This window comes from Dermacentor albipictus, chromosome 2 (assembly GCF_038994185.2).
Source record: "Dermacentor albipictus isolate Rhodes 1998 colony chromosome 2, USDA_Dalb.pri_finalv2, whole genome shotgun sequence".
In the NCBI taxonomy this organism is placed as follows: Eukaryota; Metazoa; Arthropoda; class Arachnida; order Ixodida; family Ixodidae; genus Dermacentor; species Dermacentor albipictus.
The window spans coordinates 134,215,001-134,240,370 of NC_091822.1; the positions used below are offsets into that span (position 1 = coordinate 134,215,001).

A 25,370-nucleotide genomic window follows, 5' to 3' on the forward strand; every position below is an offset into this window, starting at 1 on the left:
ACTCGTTGTTGTTGTTGTTGTTGTTGTTGTTGTTGTTCACGTCTCATAATTTGAGCGGGACATGTGTTGACAGCCTAGTACTTCGCCGATGTTTAGATGTTAGAAAATTTCAACGACTTTAAACGATTCGTTCAGAATTGTTTGTGTGAATATTCAGCGCACTTGCTTATTCCAAACGTGCAAACTTGCGGGTACACTATCTGTACCGCGTGCCGAATTCACGCTTGAAGGATCCATCATTCTTAGGGAAAGTAAGTGTCTACACTAGAGGAAAGAAGTCGAACGGCTTGAATTCATCACATAGGACTGTTCATAAGAAAGTCACTTTGTGCGCCAACTTTGAGCTCGCATTACCTACATAACATGTAGGTAATCGCGGGCTCTCTGAAGAAACCATGTGCCTGGTGCATCATTGCCTTAATCGCTTCTGCACTGTTAAGAGCGCGTATAACTATTACCATTACTTCATTTTTCCACATCCTCGAAAAGGACCTACGCGAGCTTGTGTCTTGTAGTAAACTACAGAGCGATCGCCTTGAAATCACCGTAGTGAATAGATACTTAGTATGCGTGAGTACTGGTTGAGGAGCGTTGGCAGATACCGACTAGCGATTAGGAGCGGGAAGTTCGTTGTGTTTGCGCTAATACTCGACTGTGCAGCAAAGTGGAGTGCTGCGAAAGACCTCTGCACTTGTCAGGGGCAAATAAGCGATACCGCTGATGATTAGGGAGAAACAAATAAGGTCAGACAGCCGGCTTAATCAGCTCGTCTGTTGCAATGCCCGAAACCGCTTAAATGCAATTCAAGCTAATCTCTTGTTTCATTAGTTTCGTTTGATTGGTCAGCAGATTTTGTTTCTTTTCTTTTTTTTTATTTGCTGTGCTTCTGTAGGAGTCCAGCCTTGGAAAGAATTAACGTACTTCGCGTGCCACTTGGAATATGCGGTATACCGGGGGTCCCACATAACGTCAGCTAAACCTTAAATATATGCATATCCGTATAGCTGGACAGAACCAAGGTGTTGTTGTTTGGCGTCGTTTGGAGATACTCAGATTATTTTCTTGCATTCCGCCCAATTTCATCATTGTTCTTGATCAATTATTCTTCGCACATAATAAAGTTAGATATGCGTCAATGAAAACACTGTATAGCAACATGAAAAACTCCCGCTACAACTTTCTGTTGCTCAATACGTGCTGCATGGGAGAAGCGTGCGAATACACGCAAAATTACCCCGCGACTGGCCGCTCGACGAACTTTGAGTGTATTCGCCAACTTCTTTCCCACTTGGAAAAGCACCTTTATAGAGCACGTATTGAACAACAGAAAGCTGTACCGGGAGTTTTTCATGTTGCTCCACAATTTTCTTAGAGACTTTTCATCTAATGATCACCTTTGCGAAGTTTATCGATTAAGGCTGATCATGTCATTAGACGGAAGGCATTAAAATAATCTCAGTATCTCCAAGCGACGGCAAACATTACGTTTGTTCTGTCCAGCTACGTGGTATTTGCATATTCTTAAAATTTGGCTCATGTTACCTGGGACACCCCATATAGGCTAACATAGAAAACTACAAAGGGAGGTGGTTGCCCGACCACCTCTCAGTACAAGCTGTGGCTCCAGCCTTGTTTGTCGTTGTGAATTCTCACACACTGAACTCGACTTGAGCTTAGTTCATCCCTTACTAACCGCGGTTGCCATAGAAAAAGAAGTGCGCAATACCCACGAAAGTACCATAGACTAGTATGAGCCATAGTTTCATACAATTACTAGATAGAACTGTGGCGCTAGTGTATAGGGGAGCTGCAAGCAAGGTAGTACAGCCAGCGTGGGAATGATGGGTAGTACACGGATTTGCCTAAACATATTCCTTCTGGCTTTAGCTGGCTTCGTGACATTACAAAATGATAATTTTTTAAAGAAATTGCCGCGTTATAAATAATTTGAACACAGGACATCTAGCACAGAAACCGCTATTGAAACCATTACGCTACAGACTCATGGATAAGCTGAACCACTGCAATTATATAGCAGTGATTGTGCATGCCTGCAGTAGAGAGCGCCAAGAATTTCTGGGTCCGGACAGGCCGCCATGGGAATCTGAACCTGGCAATCTATAACGCTAGAACGTTATCTAGTGAGGCGAGTCTAGGAGTACTATTGGAGGAATTAGCGGGCAGTAGACGGGATATAATAGGGCTCAGGGAGGTTAGGAGAACAAAAGAAGCATATACAGTGCTAAAAAGCGGGCATGTCCTGTGCTACCGGTACAATATCATTACTAATATGTATGAGATAGTTCAAGTGGCTGAGGAGTTCTATAGAGATTTATGCAGTACCAGTGGCACCCGCGACGCTGATGGAAGCGAGAATAGTCTAGAGCAATTTGACATCCCACAAGTAACGCCGGAAGAAGTAAAGAAAGCCTTAGGAGCTATGCAAAGGGGGAAGGCAGCTGGGAAGGATCAGGCAACAGCAGATTTGTTGTAGGATGGTGGGCATATTGTTCTAGAAAAACTGGCCACCCTGTATACGCAATGCCTCATGACCTCGAGCGTACCGGAATCTTCGAAGAACGCCAACATAATCTCAATCCACAAGAAAGTGACCCCAAAGACTTGAAAAATTATAGACCGATCAGCTTACTGTCCGTTGCCTACAAAGTGTTTACTAAGGTAATGGCAAATAGAATCAGGAACACCTTAAACTTATGTCAACCAAAGGACCAGGCAGCATTTTGTAAAGGCTACTCAACAATAAACCATATTCATACTACTAATCAGGTGATAGAGGAATGTGCAGAATATAACCAACCCTTATATATAGCCTTCATTGATTACAAGAAAGCGTTTGATTCAGTCGAAACCTCAGCAGTCATATGTAAAAATACTGAAAGCCATATGTAAAAATACTGAAAGACATCTATAGCAGCTCCACAGCCACCATAGTCCTTCATAAAGAAAGCAACAAAATGCCAATAAAGATGGGCGTCAGGCGGGGAGATACGATCTCTCCAATACTATTCACAGTGTGCTTACAGGAGGTATTCAGAGACCTGGATTGTGAAGTATTGAGGATAAGAGTTAAGGGAGAACACCTTAGTAACTTGCGATTCGCTGATGATATTTCCTTGCTTAGTAACTCAGGGGACCAATTGCAATGCATGCTCACTGACTGGAGAGGCAAAGCAGAAAGGTTGGTCAAAAAATTAATCTGCAGAAAACTAAACTAATGTTTAACAGTCTCGGAAGATAACATCAGTTTACGATAGGTAGCGAGGCATTGGAAGTGGTAAGGGAATACAACTACTTAGGGCAGGTAGTGACCGCGGATCCGGATCATGAGACTGAAATAATCAGGAGAATAAGAAAGGGCTGGGGTGCGTTTGGCAGGCATTCTGAGATCATGAGCAGCAGGTTGCCATTATTCCTGAAAAGAAAAGTATAACAGCTGTGTCTTACCAGTACTCACCTACGGGGCAGAAACCTGGAGGTTTATGAAAAGGGTTCTACTTAAATTGAGGACAACGCTACGAGCTATGGAAAGAAGAATGATGGGTGTAACGTTAAGGGATAAGAAAAGAGCAGATTTGGTGAGGGAAAAAACGCGAGTTAATTACATCTTAGTTGAAATCAAGAAAAAGAAATGGGCATGGGCAGGACATGTAATGAGGAGGGAGGATAACCGATGGTCATTAAGGGTTACGGACTCGATTCCAAGAGAAGGGAAGCGTAGCAGGGGGCGGCAGAAAGTTAGGTGGGCGGATGAGATTAAGAAGTTTGCAGGGACATGGCCACAATTATCACATGACCGGGGTAGTTGGACAAGTATGGGAGAGGCCTTTGCCCTGCAGTGGGCGTAACCAGGATGATGATGATGATGATGATGATGATGATTATGATGATTATGATGATGATGCCCGCAGTGTCTTATTGCCTTCTGCATAAAAACAAGTATTAGTTGCTTTGAAATTTAGGCCGATTTAGGCCCAGATAAAGCGTAATAAACGAAGCCACAAGAACGTCTTCAGGCCAAAGCAATCAGATCAGACACATCCACGTACTACCCATCATTCCCATGGTGGTTGAGCAATCGCAGCCCCAGAGTTGCGTCTGGTAATGGTAGGAAACTCTATGGTATGCACACCTAGTGCGCAATGTCGCCACTACCAGTCGGTTGGGTGTTGCCTGTACCAGTCGTTTTTATAGGATATATCACGCGATCCGAATGGCTGAGGCACGGACGGAAGAAGTCACTTCGCTTGATGTTGCTACTGAATGCAAGTGGTATTGCTTTCTCTTCTGGCTAGGAAGGTTCTGCTACTCAAATTAAGGGCCCACGTTCGTGGGCATTTCGTAATACAAGCATAACGAGCGACAGACGGGACCGCGAGTTTCGGTTATGCTTCACTGACTGGCCTTGAGTATGAATGTCGATAGAGGAAAAGCAAGGCGGTGAGCCAGCTTGGCTCAGCTGGACTGGGAATGACGGCCATCTCACCGAATTTGCCTAAACTTCTTCCTTCTGGCTTCAGTGACCTTGCGGATTCATGTGTTAACCTTCTACGTATGCCAAAAATTAAGGTCCACTTATCTTCTCTGTTTTCTGTATTCTAAGTTTTAACAACATAACAACGGAATGAATTGGAATACAAAAAATAATTATACATGCGCTGGGAATCGCTTGCGTCGCTTCATTGTGCAGGGAAAATTGGAAAGCGATACAGTTAAGCTAGTCCAAAGAAATGTTTTAAGGTGAGAAAGCATCACCCTTTAACCAGAAAGAATGAGAGATGAAGCTTCATCTTGTAATGCGCCGAGTACAATTGAGCATATATCCAATAATCACGATAAGGACACATGTACGTGTCTCTGTCGTACTCGTCTGTCCTGTGTGGCTATTAGTTACACTAATTTGCACTCGGCGAATTAGAAGATGAACAAACATAAACTAGCCCGATTTCCTGCTTGCCTCAATAGATGAAGCTTCTTACGTGCTTGCGTTCCAACAGATCCCTGGAAAATCATTCAAAAAATTCGCGTAGGACGACTCACAATTCCCGCGGCAGCTGACCGATTACAGCGCAAGGTTTTTCCCTCTAGTAATCTCAAAATGCAAACTCTCCAGCCCAAGCAGCGCTCTTCCGAAATACGGTTTTACGATTTTCTTACGTTCACGTGTACGTATTTCTGGACGCAGTAGCGGAGCGGTGGGCGGGCGCACGCACGCGCGCTCGGTTAAGAACCGTTCACGTCTGATCCGTTTCCGCGGAGACGATGCGTGGGATTTTCCACGCGTCTCCCTCTCTCTCTCTCTCTCTCCCTCTCTCTCTCTCTCATATGATCGCTCGCTTTCCCGCGCGAGAACTGGCGCGAATTATGACATATGGGCAGTGGCGATCGATAATGTGTCGGCTACCTATTCTCCACCCCTTCTTAGTGCGTGTGTCTGTCCTAAAACAAAAATTAAATTATGGGTACGTTTTACGTGAAAAAAAAAAAACTTTCTTATTATGAGGCACGCCGTAGTGGGGGACTCCGGAAATTTCGACCACCTGGGTTTCTTTAATATGCACCTAAATCTAAGTAAACGGGTGTTTTCGCATTTCGCCCCCACCGAAATGCGGCCGCCATGGCCGGGATTCGATCCCGCGACCTCGTGCTTAGCAGCCCAACACCATAGCCATTGAGCAACCAAGGCGGGTGATGTGTCTGTCCTGAAGTAACTGAAGCTTGACCGCAGTACGACGCTCCCTGGTGCAGTTTACGGCTGGGCGCCCTGTATTGAACAGACTACCTGTACTGACGCCTTCAGGCCATGCCGGTCTTATGATGTATGCTTAGTAAGGACTGTGCTTCCCTCACAGTGATCGATATTGGTTGCAGAGTCCGATGGTAGGAGGTTACCCGTTCTGTTCAACTACCAGGCGTAACATCGTCGATATGCGATACCGATGTTTGAGGCATGTTAACTTTGCCTGTCGTCTGGGGATCGTTCTGTGGCGCCGATGAGCCATTCATTCATTCATTCGTTCATTCACTCATTCATTCAGAGCCAGGATCATAAGTAGACCATTGGATAGGCGAAGCGTGGTTTCGCGCATTTGAATAGATCCAGCAAGAGATAAGAACAGAATGTTCGAAATCAAAGGTATCGGTATACTATCAGTTCCTTCTCTGCTTGCGAAGAAATGGATTACAAAAGCTGGTTACAAAAGCACAACGACAGTATGCATCCTAGTCACAATTTGAACATGCATTCAGTATTATGTGGACGCATTTGCGACTCGTGTCCACGACCTACGTGGTGCACCTACCAGTCCTATGTTCAGCGCGCACGCTTTAAGAAATTTTTCAGGCTTTTCGACTTTCGAAAATTCTCGCGGGCAGCTCGTAGCCATGCGTTGTCCGCTCCAGCCACGTACGATGAGGAAACAGCCATCGCGCTGCTCTTATCGTATCTCAGGTTGTTGCAAGGTATCGCGCTACTTTAATGCGATAGCGTTGATGGCCTCATGTTGCAGAAAATCCGGTGTCGGCGCCGGCGTCCTGTGAGCGAAAACTGCCGCATGTATTTTGGTATATGTATATGCCACTCCTTGCTGTATGACATGCGATATATGCGGATTATATTGTCACGCCATTTTATGACCAAAGTTGCTCATACCTTGTTCTTGACATTCTTGACAAAGTCATTCCTCGGAATTTTGAGAATGACAGCCGATTAACAAATGTCATGAAACAAAACACCGACAGCGCCTGCCTTTTATGTTGTCTTCTCAGACTGAAATAATAAAAGCGCGAAACAATAGCAGAAACCTGAAAATGATGTAAATTGTTTGGTTCGGCTGTTGCACTATCTCCGGGATCGGCCCACGCAACAAGCCACGTTTCTACCAGAAAGCTCGCCTTCGTGTATAGCGTTCGCCGCCATCGTTTCCCGGTAAGCATTGCGGTTACATAAGCTGCAGTTGCCGAGAAGCGTAAGAAGCAGTCGGGGATCTTTGAATGCCATCGCGTTGCACTCTTACAGCGAAGCTTAAGCGTCCTCCAAATTTTCCTTCAGCGTCCTTCCGCACTGTAAGTACGCGATGTGTTTGCTCCTTGGTTAGGAAACTTGCCTGATCGGGCTGCAGCGTCTCACTCACCAATCATCGTTCTTATCTATATAATACACATTGACTTTCACTTCAAAGTGGTTAGATACCGCATGGTACTGTGCTTGTATGTATTGCGTTAAATTTCCTTTTAGGAGAAAGGGCCGGTTTCATTGAACGCGAGTCTTGTAAATCTCCTAAGGTTATTTATTTCTTGCAGGGCTACTATAGTGTCTTCATGAAATTATCTGCGTGAGAGAGAGAAGCTACCGCTCGTGCGCGAGTGCACTCCCGCTTAAACTTGCAAGCTTTGTTCCCTTCCTCTCGGAGTCTTGGAGATGTGCATATTTGGAGGCGGCTTGTCGAAGCAAGTTTGAATTCCGTAACCATGATCTTGAATCTTTAAATATATATCTACAGCGACCCACCTCACACAATCTTGGTTTTATCCGTTGATCCAGTGTCCAGAGCCAGTGTCAGCGTTAGTTTGTCGCCCGTTGCCGAACTTCGTAGTGCTCGCAGGTCGCACGCCGTACATAAAGCACCACGGAAGCAGGACTGCCTCCTGTTGAGGCTGCCCCAGATTCAGCGGCTTAACGCGTGAGCGTTAACGGCCCCGTGTCACAGAAAATCCGGCGTCCGGTGTGCCGCGTCCAGCGCCGACCATCGTTTCTGGAATAATCATTCCAAACCACGCATACCCAACCATGCAGGCCCTCTGTGTAGCGCAAAGTTACTGAACTTATTGTGAAATGCGTCAGAAAATTCTTAAAGTATGACTTACACAAAACCTGCAGACATGATAGCGCCAGATTGTAATTTGAATATACAGGAAAAGATAATTCTGTTACGCGGTAACTCAAACGCGATAGCGATAGCCTTTTAACGCGATAGCGTTTTCGAGCTGCCGTTTGAGGTCTGCCTTATTAAATACTGTGCGGCCCCCTTGGTTGATTTCACACAATCATATATCAAAAAAAGAGCCACGAGGCTCGCCTTCGTGCACAGCGTTCGCCTCCAGCGTTTCCCGTTAAAAATTACGGTCACATAAGCTGCAGTTTCCGGGAAGTGTGAAAAGCATTCGGGAATCTTTCAATGCGATCCAGTTCTACTCTTAAAGGCCAAGCTTAAGCTACCTCCAAATTACTATGCGAAGCTGTTGTTGGCTCACAAGTCGCGTTGCAGTGGTCAAGCAAAAACCCAGTTGCTCCCAGGGCAGAAAAGCTGTGCAACAGGGCGGTTTGATGAGTTGACAACTGCGCCGGCGCCGGAGCGTGAATTGTAAGCAAGGATTCCAGCTGCATAGGCGCGCGCTCACGCCACACGCGGAACCAGTCAGAGCCGTTTCACTTCCGCCGGCGAGGGAAAGGGCAGGAAAGGGTCCCGCGCGCGCTGTGCCAAAACAAAGCGCGACTTAACAAGGACGTAGAAAGAAGCTGACAATGAAAGACAGCGCTGTCTACGTGTTTCTATTTCTTTCTACGTCCTTGTTGAGCCACGCTTACCCATTCTATCATTGGTAATTTAGTTAGTAAGCGAATGTTTAAATGTTTATACGGTCGATAAAGAGGTGGCTTTGGCTGTGCCGGCTTGATTGCCGTTCAGGGGCGGTATTCTGTAAGGGTCCACCTGGTGGACTGTCCAATTCGGCCGCTGTTGATTGGATGCAGTTGTACGAGCGAGGGGAAGTGGAGCGGCTCCAGCCAATCAGCAGCGGCCGAAATGGACAGTCCACTAGGTGGACTCCTACAGAATGCCACCCCAGTTCAGTCTCGGTAAACGGATAGGACGGCCACGCGTTGTGCGTTCCTCGGAGGAACGGGTATAGCGTTCGACCAGCGGCGGTGATAACTCGCCCGTGAAAGGGCTCGCCGTCGGCGCGCCGATGCAGCCGTTAAGCCGCCAGAGCCCCGGCAATCCGACAGCAACGAGACAATCTCAAGCTATTCGAGGGAGCGCAAGCCCGAAGGAATCCGGCACTGTTACTTGTGGGTTACTTAACCATGTCGATGGTCAGGTGCACGCGGCACAAGCTTCGCTTACCCCCGTTTTCCGGTAGTGGAAGGGTTGGTAATTTTTTTTATACCGGCGTTTTCTGGTGTTACGTCTCTCGGCGTCGTCGCGTGAACACCGCCAGAGAGCGCGTCCAACCACATGGGCGGCACGTGTGCCAGCGCTAATTGGTATGCGCTCATCGAGCCGCTTCTAGCGGCGGCGGCGAGATCTGGCGTCTCTTGAGCGCGCCATTGTCGGCGCCGAGCAACGCCGGGTGATGAAACGCCGGGAAAGCGCTGAATGTGGGGCGGCTTTTAAGAGAACCGTGGCTGTCGGTGAAGAACATTCTCAAGAAACGGCTGCGTCAATTTTCTTAGCTTTTGTACCGCTTTGGTTGTTCATTTTAAACTCGTACGTAATGGGGGAAACTTGTAAATTCTCTGCTGTCACCTATAATCGCCATGGCCACGTCAGCTGGGCCAATCTACCTGCGACGAACTATGTTGGGAGGATTGCAGCTGACTCGACGTATCGGTGCTTAACCACTCGCTAGGCGACCACACTGGGGCTTCTTCGTCCGCCAGCTTCTTTAATGCCACGCGATTCCCCGGTGAACGGCCGTTGCAACTGAATCGGCGCCATCCAAAGCAGCTCGCGTACGAAGCGCGGCGTTCTACATTTATACGAATCGTTCTGATTACTCAAGGAAGAACGCGTATTCTTCTGCAGTGTTAACGTGCATAATAAACGCACTGTTGCTGAGCGCGATGTCGAGTCTCGAATTCTCTTTTTATCCCGAAGCGGGCTAAATTAATTTTCAACTGGCGCGCCGAGTGAGATTGGAAAGAAAGCGACGCTTACTTGCAAGTGAGTCTGCGCTTGGCTGGTTCCATTTTCCAGCCGCTGCTGCTGCTGCTGCTGTAGCTACCATCTTGCTCTTTTGTACGAGCCGCTGTAGTATAGCTCAGCACTTGAAAATTTAATTTTTCGGCTTTTTGTGGTACTTATTGTTTGCGTCGTCTTTTACTGTGTCTGTGAAGAATCTCGCTTGGTATCTGGGCTCCAGAGTGTCCTATTCTACCGCAAAAGTTTACGCTGGACAGCATATGTGCAAGGCCTTGTGCGGGAGCGTTCATCAAGGGAAAATTGCAGGAAGTAATTTCAGCCAAGTGCCTCTTCTTTTTTGTTTTTATCACGATAGCCAGTATGAACGTTGCTGAACTCGACTTGCCTATTGATCGAGCAGCACATTACACTTCACTTTCCTCTTTCTTTTCACCTCACACTGTGCGCTGTACTTCCCATCGTTGTAAAGAATAAGATACTTCACTGCACCAAGAAATTTAACCTAAGGTTTCCATATGTTATTATTGAATGTTTTTCTTCCTAGAGTAAGTTTGTCGCCATGTACCTCTCAGCCCATGGGTGCTGACGATGACGGGAGTATTGAACATCGCCGTCACCTGTGATGTTTTAATTTGAATTTAATTTCTGCCGTGTGATGTCCCTTTGAGGACTTACTGTTCTCCATCTCACGCTCCCAGTCGGAAAGGCATGAGGCTGTACGGACACCGTAACTACAATCTGATTTTCAGTACACGCCTGACACATGGCGCGTCAATCCACGTAGTGTCTCGGAGAAGTTTCAGTGACCGGTGTTCACTTTTACACGCTCTCAGAGCGGCGTAACTTACCACAGATTTGTTGTGATAACGCTCGTAACGTCTATTATGGTCTACCTAGGGCTCACTCGAAGAGACGGCGCTTCCTCTCTCGATTCGCACCCGTCCTTTATGTAAGTAGCTTCTAAGTGGTATTTTGAATGTAACACGCTTCTGCGCGAGAAGCGTTATACCCATATCTGTGAAAAACATCATGTTGTTTTTTTTTTTTTTAATTCCGCCATAATAGACACTCACATTCGTGCACGCGGTCGGGTCAGGTCGGTTGGTCGGGTGTACTTTGCGTGACGGATCAACTTGGTCATATTCACACCCTGAAAAGCAACTGTTGCTTTAAAGCGTCGACCCTGAGCAGTTGTGCTTATTCTCGTATATACTTGCTGGATTGTAACGGTGGAAGAAGTAGGGAGCGAATAAAATCGAGCAAAACACCCGATGACCTTAACTGCAGCCAACACTGCATGGAGAGCACGGAAGAGGACAACTCGCACTTTGCTGTTGAAGCGACCTCTACGCGTCCTCTCATTTTCAGCCATTAGTGTTTCGAGCATTTCTTGGAAGCTTGCTCGGCAACAGCGTGTACGCAGCAAACGCAGCTCTATGCGCTTATAGATAAGAGAGTGCGTGGGGTGAGAACGATTTCGGAATGTGGACGCAACCTGTTCATTCGAAGTCTCGGTTGACAATACTGTAGCCAGCAATACATCCGTGGCTGATGGTGTTCCGTTCCAACCATGCAACGGCGACGATTGAGGAAACCTAGATGAGAGGGGGAAAAAAAATAACGTGGATATCTCTTACGAAATCCACACCTGTGCTCGCAGTTACACCTGTCTCCAGTGTCTGCGTGCAGGGGCTTCTTTGTCTGATCCGGTGTACTGTGGTTACGAGTGACTGCGCGCATTCCAACGTGCACCAAGAGCAGCCAAGTATTTCTTTTTTTTTTTTTTTTGCTCTGCCGATCGGGTACCGAATACTTCTGAAAGGATTGGGCTTCTGCTGCACACGGTTCTCCAGCGTTGTGCAAGGTATATGAGTGCTTTATTGGCTTGTGTTTTTTTAAAGGCAAGACGCAGTTGCTGTCTGGAATGCGCACGCAGGTTTCTGGTTATGATAGTGACATTAGGGTGATCTTGCAACCTGCCATGTGTTTTCGAGAAATGCGATTACTTAGCCAACCTTGTCGTGGAACATTCAAGATACAGTCTACGTAGAAAGCATCATGGCCTGAAGAGTTCGCTCCGCTGCTCCAGAGGGTCTCGTCTCGCCTTTCACACCATTGGGCCATTGCCGTAGCAAATTTTACCAGAGGGTGCACGCTCCTTAGTCGACTGAGAGCGGGTCTTTCGAGTTGCGTGCATGAGCTCCGGACGAACCACTTAGCAAAACGACCTGCCATTACTGAACATGGAACGTGGAGCTTCATTCAAGTTTCACCCTGCGGTTTAACGAAACAAGCCGTGCATTCAACTTCGCGGTATTCAATGCGGCCCCCTGTTTTCCCGGTTGTACTTGTAAGGGAGTCTGCTGTTTCATACCCCTGTAGGTGTTAGATTCGCTTGTTGACTGTACTTCTGAATGTGAAACGACTCGAAATGCGCCTAAAAATCCGGGTAGCGCCCCATTCTCACGTCGTATAAGCTTATTCGAGGATGCTTCAGAATGCGTGCGTACAGGCGTATACTCCGAAGCGGTAGTCGCGAAAACACTGTCGTGTCGCGCCGTTAGCGTAATTCTAAAAGAAGAAGATGAATGACCACTGAACAAAGCTCACGAACCAGTTCGTCCTTGTAAATAACGCGATTGCGACGAAGTCTCCTGATGCGCCTTTCGTTCGAGTGCAACGGGCCGAAGCAATTTTCCAAGCCCTCCGTCGACAGGTGGTGTTGATAGCGAAGAAACAGGCTGATCGTGATTTGTTCTCTGCTTGTACAGCCCGACTGTTGACGCCTTCTTGCGTTTGGCGATGCGATATTTCTCACGTATAACAGCCTTCGCAGCCTTTTATTTACACTTTTCAATTCAGTCTGCTGTGCGACCTTCGTGGGAAGGGTTCGCAACACGACGTCTACGCGCAAACGTGCGGTATCTCTCAGTACTGTATAGGCGCAAGCTTCCACTGCATTGCAGCCCAGCGCACACCCACCGTGGTTGATCAGTGACTTTGGTGTTGCGTTGCTGAGCACGAGGTCACCGGATCAAATCCGCAGCCACGGCGGCAGCATATCGATAGCGGCGAAATGCAAAAAAAAAAAACGCTAGTAGGGGTACTTAGATTTTTGTACACGTTAAAAAACCCCAGGTGATCAAAATTAACACGCAGTCCCCCACTACAGCGTGGCTCATGATCAGATCGTGGTTTCGGCATGTAAAACGCCATGATTCAATTAATTGCAGCGTAGAGCTCTATGTACTTGAATAGCAAAGCACGCCGAGCATTTGTCGCGACATCTGCATGCATGGGCGCACCGCCGTCGTTTATTGTCGCCGCTGTATGCGCACGCGCGGGTTGTTGCAGCTTCCGATGAGGTGCTCCACGAACCGCATGCACAACGCATCCAGCTTAAACCGTGAATCATGTGCTAAAATAGATGAGTTCATTGCCTAAAATTTGGTTTTAAACTACTTCCACGTGCTTCGTGGCCTTATCGCGTCATTCCACGGCGTCGTAATGCCTGCTAAAAGTTTAACATCGCTGCGATAGCCCACACCTGACGTCTGCAACCACGATGTTGTACCAGTGGAACGGTGTTACCCAATCCAAGTGCGCGCGGTAGGAAACGACGTGCCTGGGTGAGCGTCACTTAGCTCTTGTTTTCGCCGCCGCCTACGTTTGATTGCGTGGTCATCACTGAGACCTTATCGTCTGTTTTGTTATTTGCCCACGTTAGCCTAGACGACTGCGGTTGGCATATCCTAAGAGCCGAGTGTGACTTGCGCTTGGGATGTACAGATATCAATAGGCTTTTGACGTGTCATGCTGTGACGCTCACAAACGGGGTCTATGGTTTTAAACTTTTTTTTCCTACTCCAATGGTATAAAACTGCGATGGGAGAAAAACATCAAACACTTCCTCGCACGTCTTTGGAAATTTACTGCAGTTGCAGACATTGTGCCTTTCTTTGCGTATAGCAGTTAATTCAAAGGTTTCAAGAAAGCTTAGTTTAAAGTTGATTCCAAGAAGTTCTTTAGATCTCTCGTACCTTTTTTTTTCTTCGAAGACTTGGCTTCTTAGGAGCCACTACACCTAGTCTGTAACAAGGTCACCCCGCTTATCGCCCCCCTTACGCCTCTCGAACCTGCAGTGGCCTTACGTTTGAAGAGCACGAGGGTCCAATATTGTCGCGTAGAAACTTGCGTAAGTGCGAGATAACAGTGCTGCGGGACGAGTAATCATTAATTGCGTAACCAGCAATGTTGAAATGGAACGGTGGGCGGATGATAACTTTCAGGCCTAGTTCGCCGTGGGCCTGATTATGCTCTCCACACGTAGACGCGGAGTACAGCTGCGCGTATATCACGGTTTCACCGGTAGTTGGTTCACAATATACATCGCAAGGTGTTTGAACCCGTCATCGGTAACGTTCTGTTTTCTCGCGTTCCATGTTATTTCGAAGTCCCGTTATTAATATCGTTCATGTCAGAAGCAGGAACACTGACCCGCAGTCACTACCGCCAAAACCACGCGTATAATTAGCGCTCCTGTAGCATTGAAGACACGCAATTTGTGCTGCTACGTCATACAGTGATGGCTTAGGGATCAATCGATAAATGTACTAGTGTTTTTTTTTTTTTTTGCATTGCCATTGTAGCATTGCTAGTAAACATGGATGCTAACAGTGTCGTTTTCCTGAGCCTTAAGGCTCCTCTTTGTTCGCAACTTCTCATCCCTCTCTCTTTCTCTTTCTGTCTTTCCCCTTTGTTGTTATGGTGCCTTTAAAACCCAGCGCTTGGCTTGGCTTCCATTCTTCATCCTTAACGAAGTTCGCGTGTGCTCTGTGACGCCACTCATTTGGGTTCGGCGATAGGAGCTGCGCCCTGTCGCCTCAAAGTTCTGCCCGTGAAAATTTTGTCATTCGACACCTAGACACGACAAAAGAGCGTAACACTTCCCTTGCAGCTTTTCATTGTCCCTGGACTCGCAATGTAAATGTGCTGTTATTCAGAATTTTAGCTTTCTTCTTTAATCTGTGAGGTCGTCGCAACATATTGGGTAAATGGTTGCCGTCCGCAGGTAGAAGCACACGTAGCTAGTGCGCTCGCGTGAGTGCGTCGTATGGGGCGCGGTAAACTGCGCGTTGGAGGGTGTGCTTGGCTTGCAGCTCTTGCACGTGTGTCGAAGGCTGTTTCTCTTTCTTTCTTTCTTTCGTTTCGTTCTCACATAGCGCAGCTGTGCGCTACGGTGCTATCAAGGCGAAACAAGGGCACCATACGGAAAGATCAGGCTACAGGACGCTCTTTTATGAACTGGTTGGTGTTTTCTTGCCTCCAGAAGCGACGGGCATTGAGTGCCTCTCTTTCGCGCATTGCCAGTCCACGTGGTTACGTTGGAAATGTGCGACAACTGCAAACGTGAGTCTGTCGCTGATACGTGCAGTTTAAAAGAAAGCGCTTGTACCGTTAGAACTAACGCGTATGTCCCGTCGATCGGTTCTATAGATATCAGCTCTGCGGATCGACCAGGCGTAGATTTAACGCAAGAACAGAACCTTCCCCGTGTACACTCTAAAAACAGTTGCACCCTTTGGGGTGTATATTTGTCCCACAACAATAATCGTCATCTGTCTTGCCCGTGTTTCCTTTCTTTAACGCTGCGAGCCCGGTACTTCCCAGTCACGAACGGCATGCGCGTTATCAGTGTGACGCAGCATTCTCGACAGGAAAGTAGCGGGCGCCGAATTTTCAAGAAAGGAAACGCAAGCAAGGCAGATGACGATTATTGTTGTGGGACAAATATACACCCCAAAGGGTGCAAACTGTTTTTAGAGTATACTGCGCTTTTCCGAAGGCAATTCAGTTTTTGAGTCAGGTGACACAAAGATCTAGATGTCTTCAGAAACGCGCAGTACACGGGGAATTCTTTGTTTCTTCGCGTTATAATTCACACGGTAGTAAAACTAACCACAGGTTGTCGTGTCTTCCTCGAGATTACTCCACTTCCAACGTAGCATGGACTGGATAGCGTGAGGCCCGCAATTAAAAACCGGGAGAATGCCAAGCTGAGAGGTTGATATATCAAGCACTGCGTGTTTGCCCGGTGACGCAGCTGTTCGTATCTTTCATTCGATAGCGAATATGAGCAAGGACTGCAACTGAATGTGTTACAAAATTTCATACCAAGGTGAAACATACTATACAGGAAAAAAGTCGAGGTAGTGGGAAACTGCTTTCACTTTCCTTATTGCCGACGGAACGTGGCACACCGAGCATCCCGTCAGACACGGTACAGCGTCATCAGAAAAAAAAAAATACGGATCCCACGCACTGTAGGAATCGATGTAAGCGAAACTTTGTGCTGTTTCATCGACTGACGATAATTAGCGGGGAAGCTGAACGTGAATGTTTAATTTCATCAACGTTTAGTCTAACAGGAGAGGTGTGAGTCGGTGTTAATCGTTACCTTGCGTGCACCACTGCTGCTTGTCTGCATAGTACATAGAACACACAGGGGGAGGTGTTTGCTTGAGGTGGTGTTGTGCGCCATATATTATAACTTCTGAAAGGGTTGAGCATTGATCATTTCCTCACATGGCACATCGCATCGTGGCAGAAGTACTAAACTTTAATTGAATTGTAGGGCTGTATGTGCCATAACCACTATCGGATTATGAGGCATGCCGTAGTTGCGGACTCCGGATAAATTTTGTAACCGTGCTGTTCTTTCACGTGTCCCTAGATCTAAGTGCACGAGCGTTTTTTTATTTCGCCCATTCCAAAATGCGGATGCCAGGATCGGGACCAAATCCGCGAACTTGAGCAATGCCATAGCCGCAAAGCTACCGCGGCGGGCGCAGGAATGTTGATTTAACGTGTTACCGCTTCCGTAGTGCCACGTAGACCATACGGTGCGTACTAAGGTGGCTCTACTTCTGCACGCCCTGCGTACGTTGCCCGCTTGACAAATTTTCATGGTGTTTATTTTTCGGAACTATCAGAAACGTACCGTACCGCACGTTGAAAGTAAATTTATCCCGTTTGCCTGCAACCGCTATCGTGTAGAAGTAGCGTTCGTTTGCCTTCTCACGTCACCCCCACCCCCTTTTCTCTTATATGGGAACGGTGAGCGAAGAGTGGCAAGGCTGTTATTCACTCGTTTCGGAACTGCGTCGGTTCTACCCATTCTCTGCCTCCTCTAAATCCTCCTCTCTACCATTCAATCTAGCTTCCCTCCGGACTTGCGCGTTAGTAGAAAGGTGAGCGCTGCAGTTTCTGCGGTGCTTTTGAGGGGTGTCACGGATACTAACAGGTGTGAAGAGGCTAATGTGGCAACGCCCAGGGGGCTCCAGAGGTCATTGTGCACATACGATGCGGCACAAAGGTCCAAACGAATTTCTCGCGTCACCATTTTTCTCTGCCGCTCTTCTGTGATGTATACACACGCTCTGAACCACCCCTCGATGCAGTGTTCCAGACAGCAGCAGCAACAGTGGTAAAGTTGAAGGACAAGGCAAAGAAAGTTTCGCTTTAAAATTGGTCGTATGTAACCATACTCGGCAAGCTGAAGGTAAAAATAGCCCGATTGGGCATGCAGAGGGTTTAATTTACACGGATATTTAGGTTCGTGGCTTTTCCCTTGCCACCACTTGACATAACTGGCAAAATCAATTCGCGCAACTGTAATCCGTACGCCGTTATTAAAGGAATTATGCCCCACAAGAAGCCGGTGGTGCTAATGAGAGTACTTGTTATTTGTGTAACTATGACGGTACAGTCTATATAGTTGAAGAAATGAGCGCTGCAAAGACGCGGACTAAAGGAGGAACATGTACGACGGACAAGGCGCTACTTCCAACAAAATGTTTTTTCGAAGAAACGGGAATTTAGACTGTTTAATTGGTTTGCAGCATTCGGTCATTGCGACGTCTTCAGTTATGATCGCCGATCTAACAGAAACTGCTCATTCGTTTACGCACGTGTCTCGTCCCGGCGTGTTTAGTAGACGAGGAAGAACATGGTGCGTCAGCGATTACATTTCCTCAATGAATCGTATCATTTCCTCTCTATCATGTGGGCACGCAGTCAGAATAGACTCGTTATTCGCTACTTCAGCCTTCTTAGGCCATGTGTCTTGTAGGAGGCTTTCTACGAGATGGCCTTTTCTGCAGAGCAATCAAGTTGCTCTTTCTCGCGCGTGTACCGCACGTGAGAAAATAGCGAATTTATATTCATCTGCGGCTATCCCAGAAACGTTATGCGCGCATTTGCGTATGTGGAAGAGAGGCAGCATCCTGCTTTTCATAGCTGCAATACCTACTCAACGAGGAATTCCAACCTTCGGTTGTTTTGGCTTAGCAAAATCTTATGTTATCGGAAGTGACAAACAGCGTGCTGATTGCGGAATGCGTTCTATACGAAATAACGAATGAAATCACTGAGGTAAAATACGAATCTAACGGCGGTAGGAGAAAAAGCAGCCAGGGAATAATACCTAATCTTTTCGTAATCGGAAGCCTGCTTTCAACAATATGTCAGCTCCCTCTGCATGCTGTCTAGCAAATATCAGCTAATCTTAAAGTTGTTCTCTAGTTATTTGAACTTCTTTGGGGTGAAGAGAATGAGACATTTTCCTAGCTATCCACTAGATTATGTGACTGAGCGGCCTATTCACACGGGGTTATCAGTGATACAAACGCGGCGTGCAAGAAAAAATATTCGCTTTACCGACAGCAAGATATACACCACAACCTTATCATAAAGGCAACCATGATTCATGGCTTTATTATTGTGCTTAAGAAATGGGGAATCTTCAGTGTGCGTTATCGAACGTACTACTTCAAGCCTATGCATTTCGAAGAATCTTCTAGTTCAAACAGCAGCAAAGGGTTACGTTTCTTGATATCACCTAGATGGGACTTATCCACGTAGAAGCTAGTGTCTCCAGATTACCTTCATAAACCCGAAAGCATAGCATATAAAACGCGCGCGTGCCTGTATTTTCCCACCTCCCAAAGCGTGCAGGCACAGCAAACAAGGGTTCAAAGTTGCGCTGTGAAATTCCTCACTGTGCTTTAATAATGCCGTGTTGTGATATCGCTCCAAACTGCGAGCTTTCATTCCCATTCACCTGCTTCGTACTCTCTCGTTGCAGAAACACTCGGCAGTGGAGCCCACCGGTGTGGTTTTCCTCACACTTTGCAACGTCAGCGTTTTCCGCTTCTTGGCAAGGACTAAGATGAATCCAGTAGCGTTCCATCGCCATTAGGCACCCGCAATATCACTCGGAAGAGCCGTTACTTTCAAGCCTCGCATTCCGGTTTGCGGGAACAGTTCGTGCGTGAGATACCGGTCCACGATTAATGTAACGTCTGTCGCTTACCCACTTCGAGAAGAAACGTTCTTAAGCTGAGCTGGAAGCTGCGGGAAGGTTCGCCTTGCTCTCGAACCTCTGAACACAGCGTCTGTCCACTCTCTACCTTGAGCATTACGCACAGTCTTCAAGCTGCCCAGAAACGGCCTAGCCAACGGCCTCTCTCGCGGCTCGGTGGAGGCTAAGTTGGCGCTCAGCACGAAGAAACCGGCACAATGCGAACCGGCCCACGGGTCCGAGGCCGCAATGGCCCGCGGTGGCGCCAAGAAGGTGCACTGCTCGAACGAAGCCGTCGAGGACACCTGCAAGGGTAGCGGTGTCTCGCATTCGCCGAAGCACGTCGAGGCGTGTTCGGGACTGCCTCCCCGAGTAGAGGTCAAGAAGAGCAGCGACGACGAAGAAGCGTACAAGAGCGAGGAGTTGTCGGACATCATCAACTTCCTGATTGAGACCGATCCCAGGAGAAGCCGCGAGAGCCGTGGAGTTCTCGACGCATCGTCCGACGACACCGAGCGATCTTTCTCACCGCCTGTACCTCCTTGTGCGCAAAAGCCGGACGGCGTTTGCCCTTCGCCGCCGAACGTCAAGAGAGCCCGAGAAGACGTCGCAAATTCTCCGCCGCCGCCGAGCTCCACAGCAAGTGCTGCAACATCGCCGCTCCGCATCGTCCTGCCGGCGCCCGACATATACGGCTTCAACTACCAGCCTGACTACGCCTTCCGCAGTGTTGCGAGCACCCCTAGTCAGGCAAAGGGAACGCTGGCGGATGCCAAGTGCGACTCCGAAGCCTCGCTGCACCTAGCGGGGACAACGCAGGACGCAGAAATGAGCAAACCGGGTGGCTCCGATGAAACCGGTGACATTCCGGTGAACGGGAGCGACTCGCGTTGTGTTGAGGCCGACGATAAGTGCCAAGTGCCAAGCGCGACCGAAGCCGAAATTCGGGAAAAGACAACCGTAGCCTCGTCGCCCGTAAACAACGACGTCGCCGAAAAGGACGATATCGATAACAAAGGGTGCGCCCAACGTGACAGCTTAATAGTAAAGCCGGATGGTGATATCTGCCAAGACGACACGGCCGATAGCCGCTCCATTCCCGACTCTGCTGTCGCCCTCGGTAGGCCAGTGGCGAGTGCGAATTGTGATGACGGGCGCGCCGCCGATAACGGCGGGGCTGCTCTAGACTTGCCCGCTTATCCGGACGCAAGGCCGCGTTGTGTGGAGGAAGATAGTCGCGTCGGCCACAACGGCAGTCCTAACGACGGCGACACCGACCGCGGCAGCTGCGCTCCGGAAGAGCGCGAACTGCGCACTCCGGCTAAGCCGGCAACCTCGCCACCTCCAGACGCTTGTTCCGAATCGGATGCGAGCGAAGCGCGTCAAGGGGAGCTCGAAGACGTCGAGAAAAGACCACCGGCATCGCCCCCAGCTAGGGCCTGTGACGACGACGTCAGCGGTGACGTGGTTTCAACAGCTCAAGAATGTTCTGGCCTGGCGTTGCCCGATGACCACAAGACGGCATGCAACAGTGACAGCGACGCCGAGTCTGACAGTACGGAAGCCCTACAGTGGTCTCCTGACCGTGCATCGCGCTCCAATAGCGCGGAGTATTCGCGAGAGGGGGGCGCTACAACTGTAGACGGCGGCGCCGATGATGCGTCCGAAAACGTGGTCGCGTCCGCAGCGGGTCCAAGCAACCGTCCAGTCACCCAAATCAAGGAAGAGGACACATCTCCACTGCTGAATGGCACTGACGATCTCGAATGCAGTGATAAAACCGTGAAGTCTATCGCTTCAGCATGCACCCGTAGTCTCGCTCCTTCTGACGGTGGCCTAGACAATCTCATCAGCGTCTTCACTACCGTCGAAGAGGGCAAGATCGTCAGCGTCGACTGCAAGAAGTTCCGCAAGAGAGGCCGCCCTCTGGGAGCCAAGAAGAAGAACGCACTGAAGCGAGCACGAATGGCTGCCATGGAGATGGCATTGCAGAACGACGACGTAGACTTCACGGTCAAGCAATTGCTGCATGACATGGTCGACAGAATCGCGATGACTGGCGGCGAAATACCGTCCAAGCTGTCCGAGGCCAACTTAAAGGACGTAATCAGCAGCTTCTGCGAATCCAACGGCTTCAGTCGCCAAGAATTTGCCTGTGAAAACGACGAGATCTGTTTCGGCAGCGTACTCCGCGACGAGCACCCTGACGCGACCGGAGGCGCAGCCAAGAGACCACGCCGCGGGAGTTCGGATCACGGTTCGTCCTCCGAACAGAGTTCGCAAACTCCGAGACCCAGAGGCAGCGGCAAACGTTACAAGAAGAAGCGCGAGACCGTGCCCACTAAGCGGATGCTAACCAGGAGTCAGTGGCGGCGCTCCTGCTACCAGAAGGAGCAGCAGCAGGACGGAGCCGCCACCGACCATCCGGACAACGGGCTGCTCGTGCTGCGGGACGGTGCCCAGTCGCTCCCCGACGCCAAGCGTCGGCGCCGGTCCGTTGACCTCGCCTCGGACTTGGACAGCTCCAACACGGAGTCGACCGCGGACGGTCTGAGCTCGGCTTGGGGTGCTTCTCAGGAGATGGACCTGTCCTTGACTGCCGACGAGGCGGCCTCGTGCGGTGCCGGTTACGAACTTCGACCTGCTCCCGGTGCCAGTGATGACGCGAAATGTGATGGTGATGCGCGCGTGCTAGTCGCGGAAGGTTGTTCCTCCGCACCGGTCAATTCCAGTATTTATTTATCATCCTCCGAACCTCCCAAACTTGGCTACATGGAGCTGAGCGTGACGACGGCGCCCCGCGAACTTAGCCCCCTAGTGAGTGCGCGATCAGGAGCCGGTGGTGGTGATCGTGAAAGCGCGCCTCGCGATGTCCAGGAGGCGGACGCCCGCGGTCGAGGTCATTCGCATGGACGGCAAAAGCAGCAGCAGCCGCCGCCGCCGCCGCCGCCGCCTCAATATGGCCTCGTTAGTGAACACGCTAGTGTTGGTGTGGACGACGAGAACGACGATGACGGTGAGTCGCAACTGGTGATCTGTGATACGGACGATTCGAGCCACGACGCGCCGCCGCCGTCCGCCGCCTCCGGTGTGCGAGGCGACAGCGCCGCGGACACGGTGCGCGCCACGTTGCACAAGAGTGAGGTGGACGCTCATTCCGGTGCGCGCGCGTCGCGTCAGCGGCGGTCGCCCCCTCGTCGCCTGCGCGGTGCTTCTCCAGCTGCGAACCCAGCGCGGCAGCGCCTCGGCGGCGGTGCTGGTGCAGTGTGTGAATCGGAAAAGGCGGCCACCGACGCGGGTGTCGTGTGTCTCGACGACGGAGAGGGAGACAACATCGGGACACCGGAGGCCAGCGTCGTCGCTGCTGCAGGTGTCACCGTGGAAGGCTCGTCTCGACATCTCAGATCGCCGCCGCCAGCCCTCAGGTGAGAGTCACGGAGGTGATTCAGGAAAAAACGTGGGCTCAGTGTACTTGCACCTGTAGGCACTTCCAGGATGCTACGGTAGGACTGGTAGGTGACGTGGAATTCGCTATATGCTGCTCTTATAAACGAGCTCGTAGTAACTACTCCAGGAGACTAGAAGAACGTTGGCGAGTTCATTACTCATGCGTGTCTACTCTCTCCTCTAAGTTCATATGTGATGCTCTGTCGTAATGCGGAACCAATTTATTCCGAAGCTATGCATCGCTAGTAAGCTTGCTACCGGTAGGCCTCGCACGCTTGTTCACGAGAATGGATGTGCATGTAAACAGGGGCAAATCGTAATCAGATATAAACGTGTGCATGCCTCCGCACAAATTCACGTGAACAACTCCGATTTACGCTGCTTCGATGTTTTTCTTTTTTTTCTGGTTACTTCTGAGACATGTAATACGTGCTAGTGAGGATTCCTTTTGATGTATGAAGGGCGATTTCATGCCTTTAATGCTTCGTAAGCATACGAAGACAATTTCTTGGGTGCTCGCTCAGTAGAACTCATAACGTATTGATTCTTATTTCATAATTGGCTTTACACTGTAAAATAATTTACACCCTTAAAAGTGAAAAAGGGTGTAAATGTGCGTATAACTCGCGCCATTGGGGTGTGGTTTATGTAACTGAAATCATAAGGGTGTGAATTGGACACATTTACACACTTTCTCACTTTTAAGGCTGTAAATTATTTTACAGTGCACTGGCAAGTAATTGTATATTTCGCATGGAAACCTTACACAACACGTTCAAATAATGTTTTCTACTTGATCATTGTTCACAGCAGCCCACGATTTTTATCCCACGAACACACAACAGGTCCGGGGGACCGCTCCTTTGGTACACGTCATCAGAGCAGCGCGCTGCTGTTGAGTGTCATGTTTCAAAACACGGCACGTTGATTATGCCCACCCGGTACCTCTTATCCCGCTGACACCGCGCCTGCTCATAGACAAGACTGAAGCTGTTGACGCAGCGCTGAAAAATGTTTCTCTGTGTACTCAGCTAAGCTTAATCTATTTTTTTTTTTGCGACACAGCAGATACTGTGAGGAGTATACATATGAGAGAGAGATAAAAAAAAGCGCAGTGCTATAACCTAGCTAAAACTGCGCTCCCCTAATTAAATCTGCACAGTCGCATGCAGGTCTGAAGGTAAGCGCCTGTGGAGTTGTAATCTGAAAGAATGGCACTGTCCAGCGAACTTAGTTAACGTGTGCAAGGACAGTAGAAAATGTTCAGTGCAACTGCACTCAGTGGTCAAACCTACACCTAAATCTCTGGGAAAAAGAAATGCGTAATTTTAACGGGAGCACTTGCCGGTAGCTTGCAGCTGCATACACCGAACGACTTAAGATTGACTGATAACACTTACGTATCTGTAATATTCCGCATTATCGCACTGTTCGGAGAGTGCGTTGTCCTCAAAGAGTTACCAACTGCTGTAAAGAAAGCGAAAACGATTGAATACTTTTAGGGTCACTGACTTGTTCTAGCTTTCTTGGCACGCGCATTTTATAGATTTTTCACGAAATTTCTGCACCGATTCGAGAAGCTATGGGAAAATGAGCAACCATTTGGGAGCAACATGAGTCATTGAAGGAAGTGCCCCTTTTTTTGCAAGGCACAGCCAAATGGTCGGTCCTCTGGCGTCGACTGTTAGAGGCCCGGTTTCTCTCATCATCCTTATCACCGGTTTTGTCCCCGTCTTGTTTTTAAACATGAGAATTACCTGAAGAAAAGTGTACTACCCCGGTGTGGCGCTGGATTGTATCTTTTATTGGCTTTCATGGGCCATTAAAGCGCGCAGTTGTTGGAGTGCCGAGAAAATTGACCGACGACTATTTACTTGTCTCGGAACAAAATGGTCGGATTACGAAGCGACGTTTTCCCGCCAGTATAGTTCACCATTAGTATACGAAACCAGTGACGATTGAAAGAGTCTGTACACATCCATTCTCAACGACTTGAGACCAGAACACAAGAAACGCGGACTAGGGCTCGGGTGCAAGTTCAGTGTTGCCGCGTGTCCCCTCCCTGCTTTACTTTCGTTTGAGTGTCAAGCCCATTTACACACTGCAGGCAACTGTTCTAAAACAGAAAGACGCGATAGTCCTAGAGTCGAGCTACGTAACCTCCGATGAAATGGGGTTTCGCCTGACGGCATCTTGCAAATAAATTTCATCACATGCAGCCGGTAAGTATGCCCCGACACGCCAAAAGTGCAGTGGATATTGGATTCTTGCGCGGCAGGTGTACCATATTCCACAGCAGAGTTCAGTGGCCAATTCGGGTGCTCTATTTAACATTATTCGCGACTTGCGTACTTCGAAAGCCTTTCCATTCGGCTGTAGTTTTAGGTCTTACTTTAAAGGAGTACTGACACATGCCATATTTCATGCGCGAAATGAAATTCCGTACCCTCTAAACACTGCAAGAATTCCTGGCAACCGCCAAAGTCAGAGCATCGTAAATAATGAACTACAATGCTTGTTTCTACGAACCAATTCCAGTAACCAAGGGGTTTATGCGCCATGAAGTCGTGATTTCGTGATACGCTGGATCGCCCCGTTTCTGCGGGTGCTGCAGCGGTCCC

At 48.8% G+C, this 25,370-nt stretch overlaps 1 protein-coding gene across 5 annotated transcripts in view; it reads left to right on the plus strand.

The window, feature by feature from the left end:
* LOC135917972 (streptococcal hemagglutinin-like) overlaps positions 1-25,370 on the plus strand; it is a 434,329-nt gene that overhangs the window by 390,775 nt on the left and 18,184 nt on the right. For all 5 annotated transcript variants that reach the window (XM_065451626.1, XM_065451642.1, XM_065451621.1 and 2 more), the window contains one exon: positions 19,087-22,727. In XM_065451626.1, coding sequence (XP_065307698.1) covers positions 19,552-22,727 — 3,176 coding nt within the window. In that variant the 5' untranslated portion in view covers positions 19,087-19,551. The remainder of the gene's footprint in view (positions 1-19,086; positions 22,728-25,370) is intronic.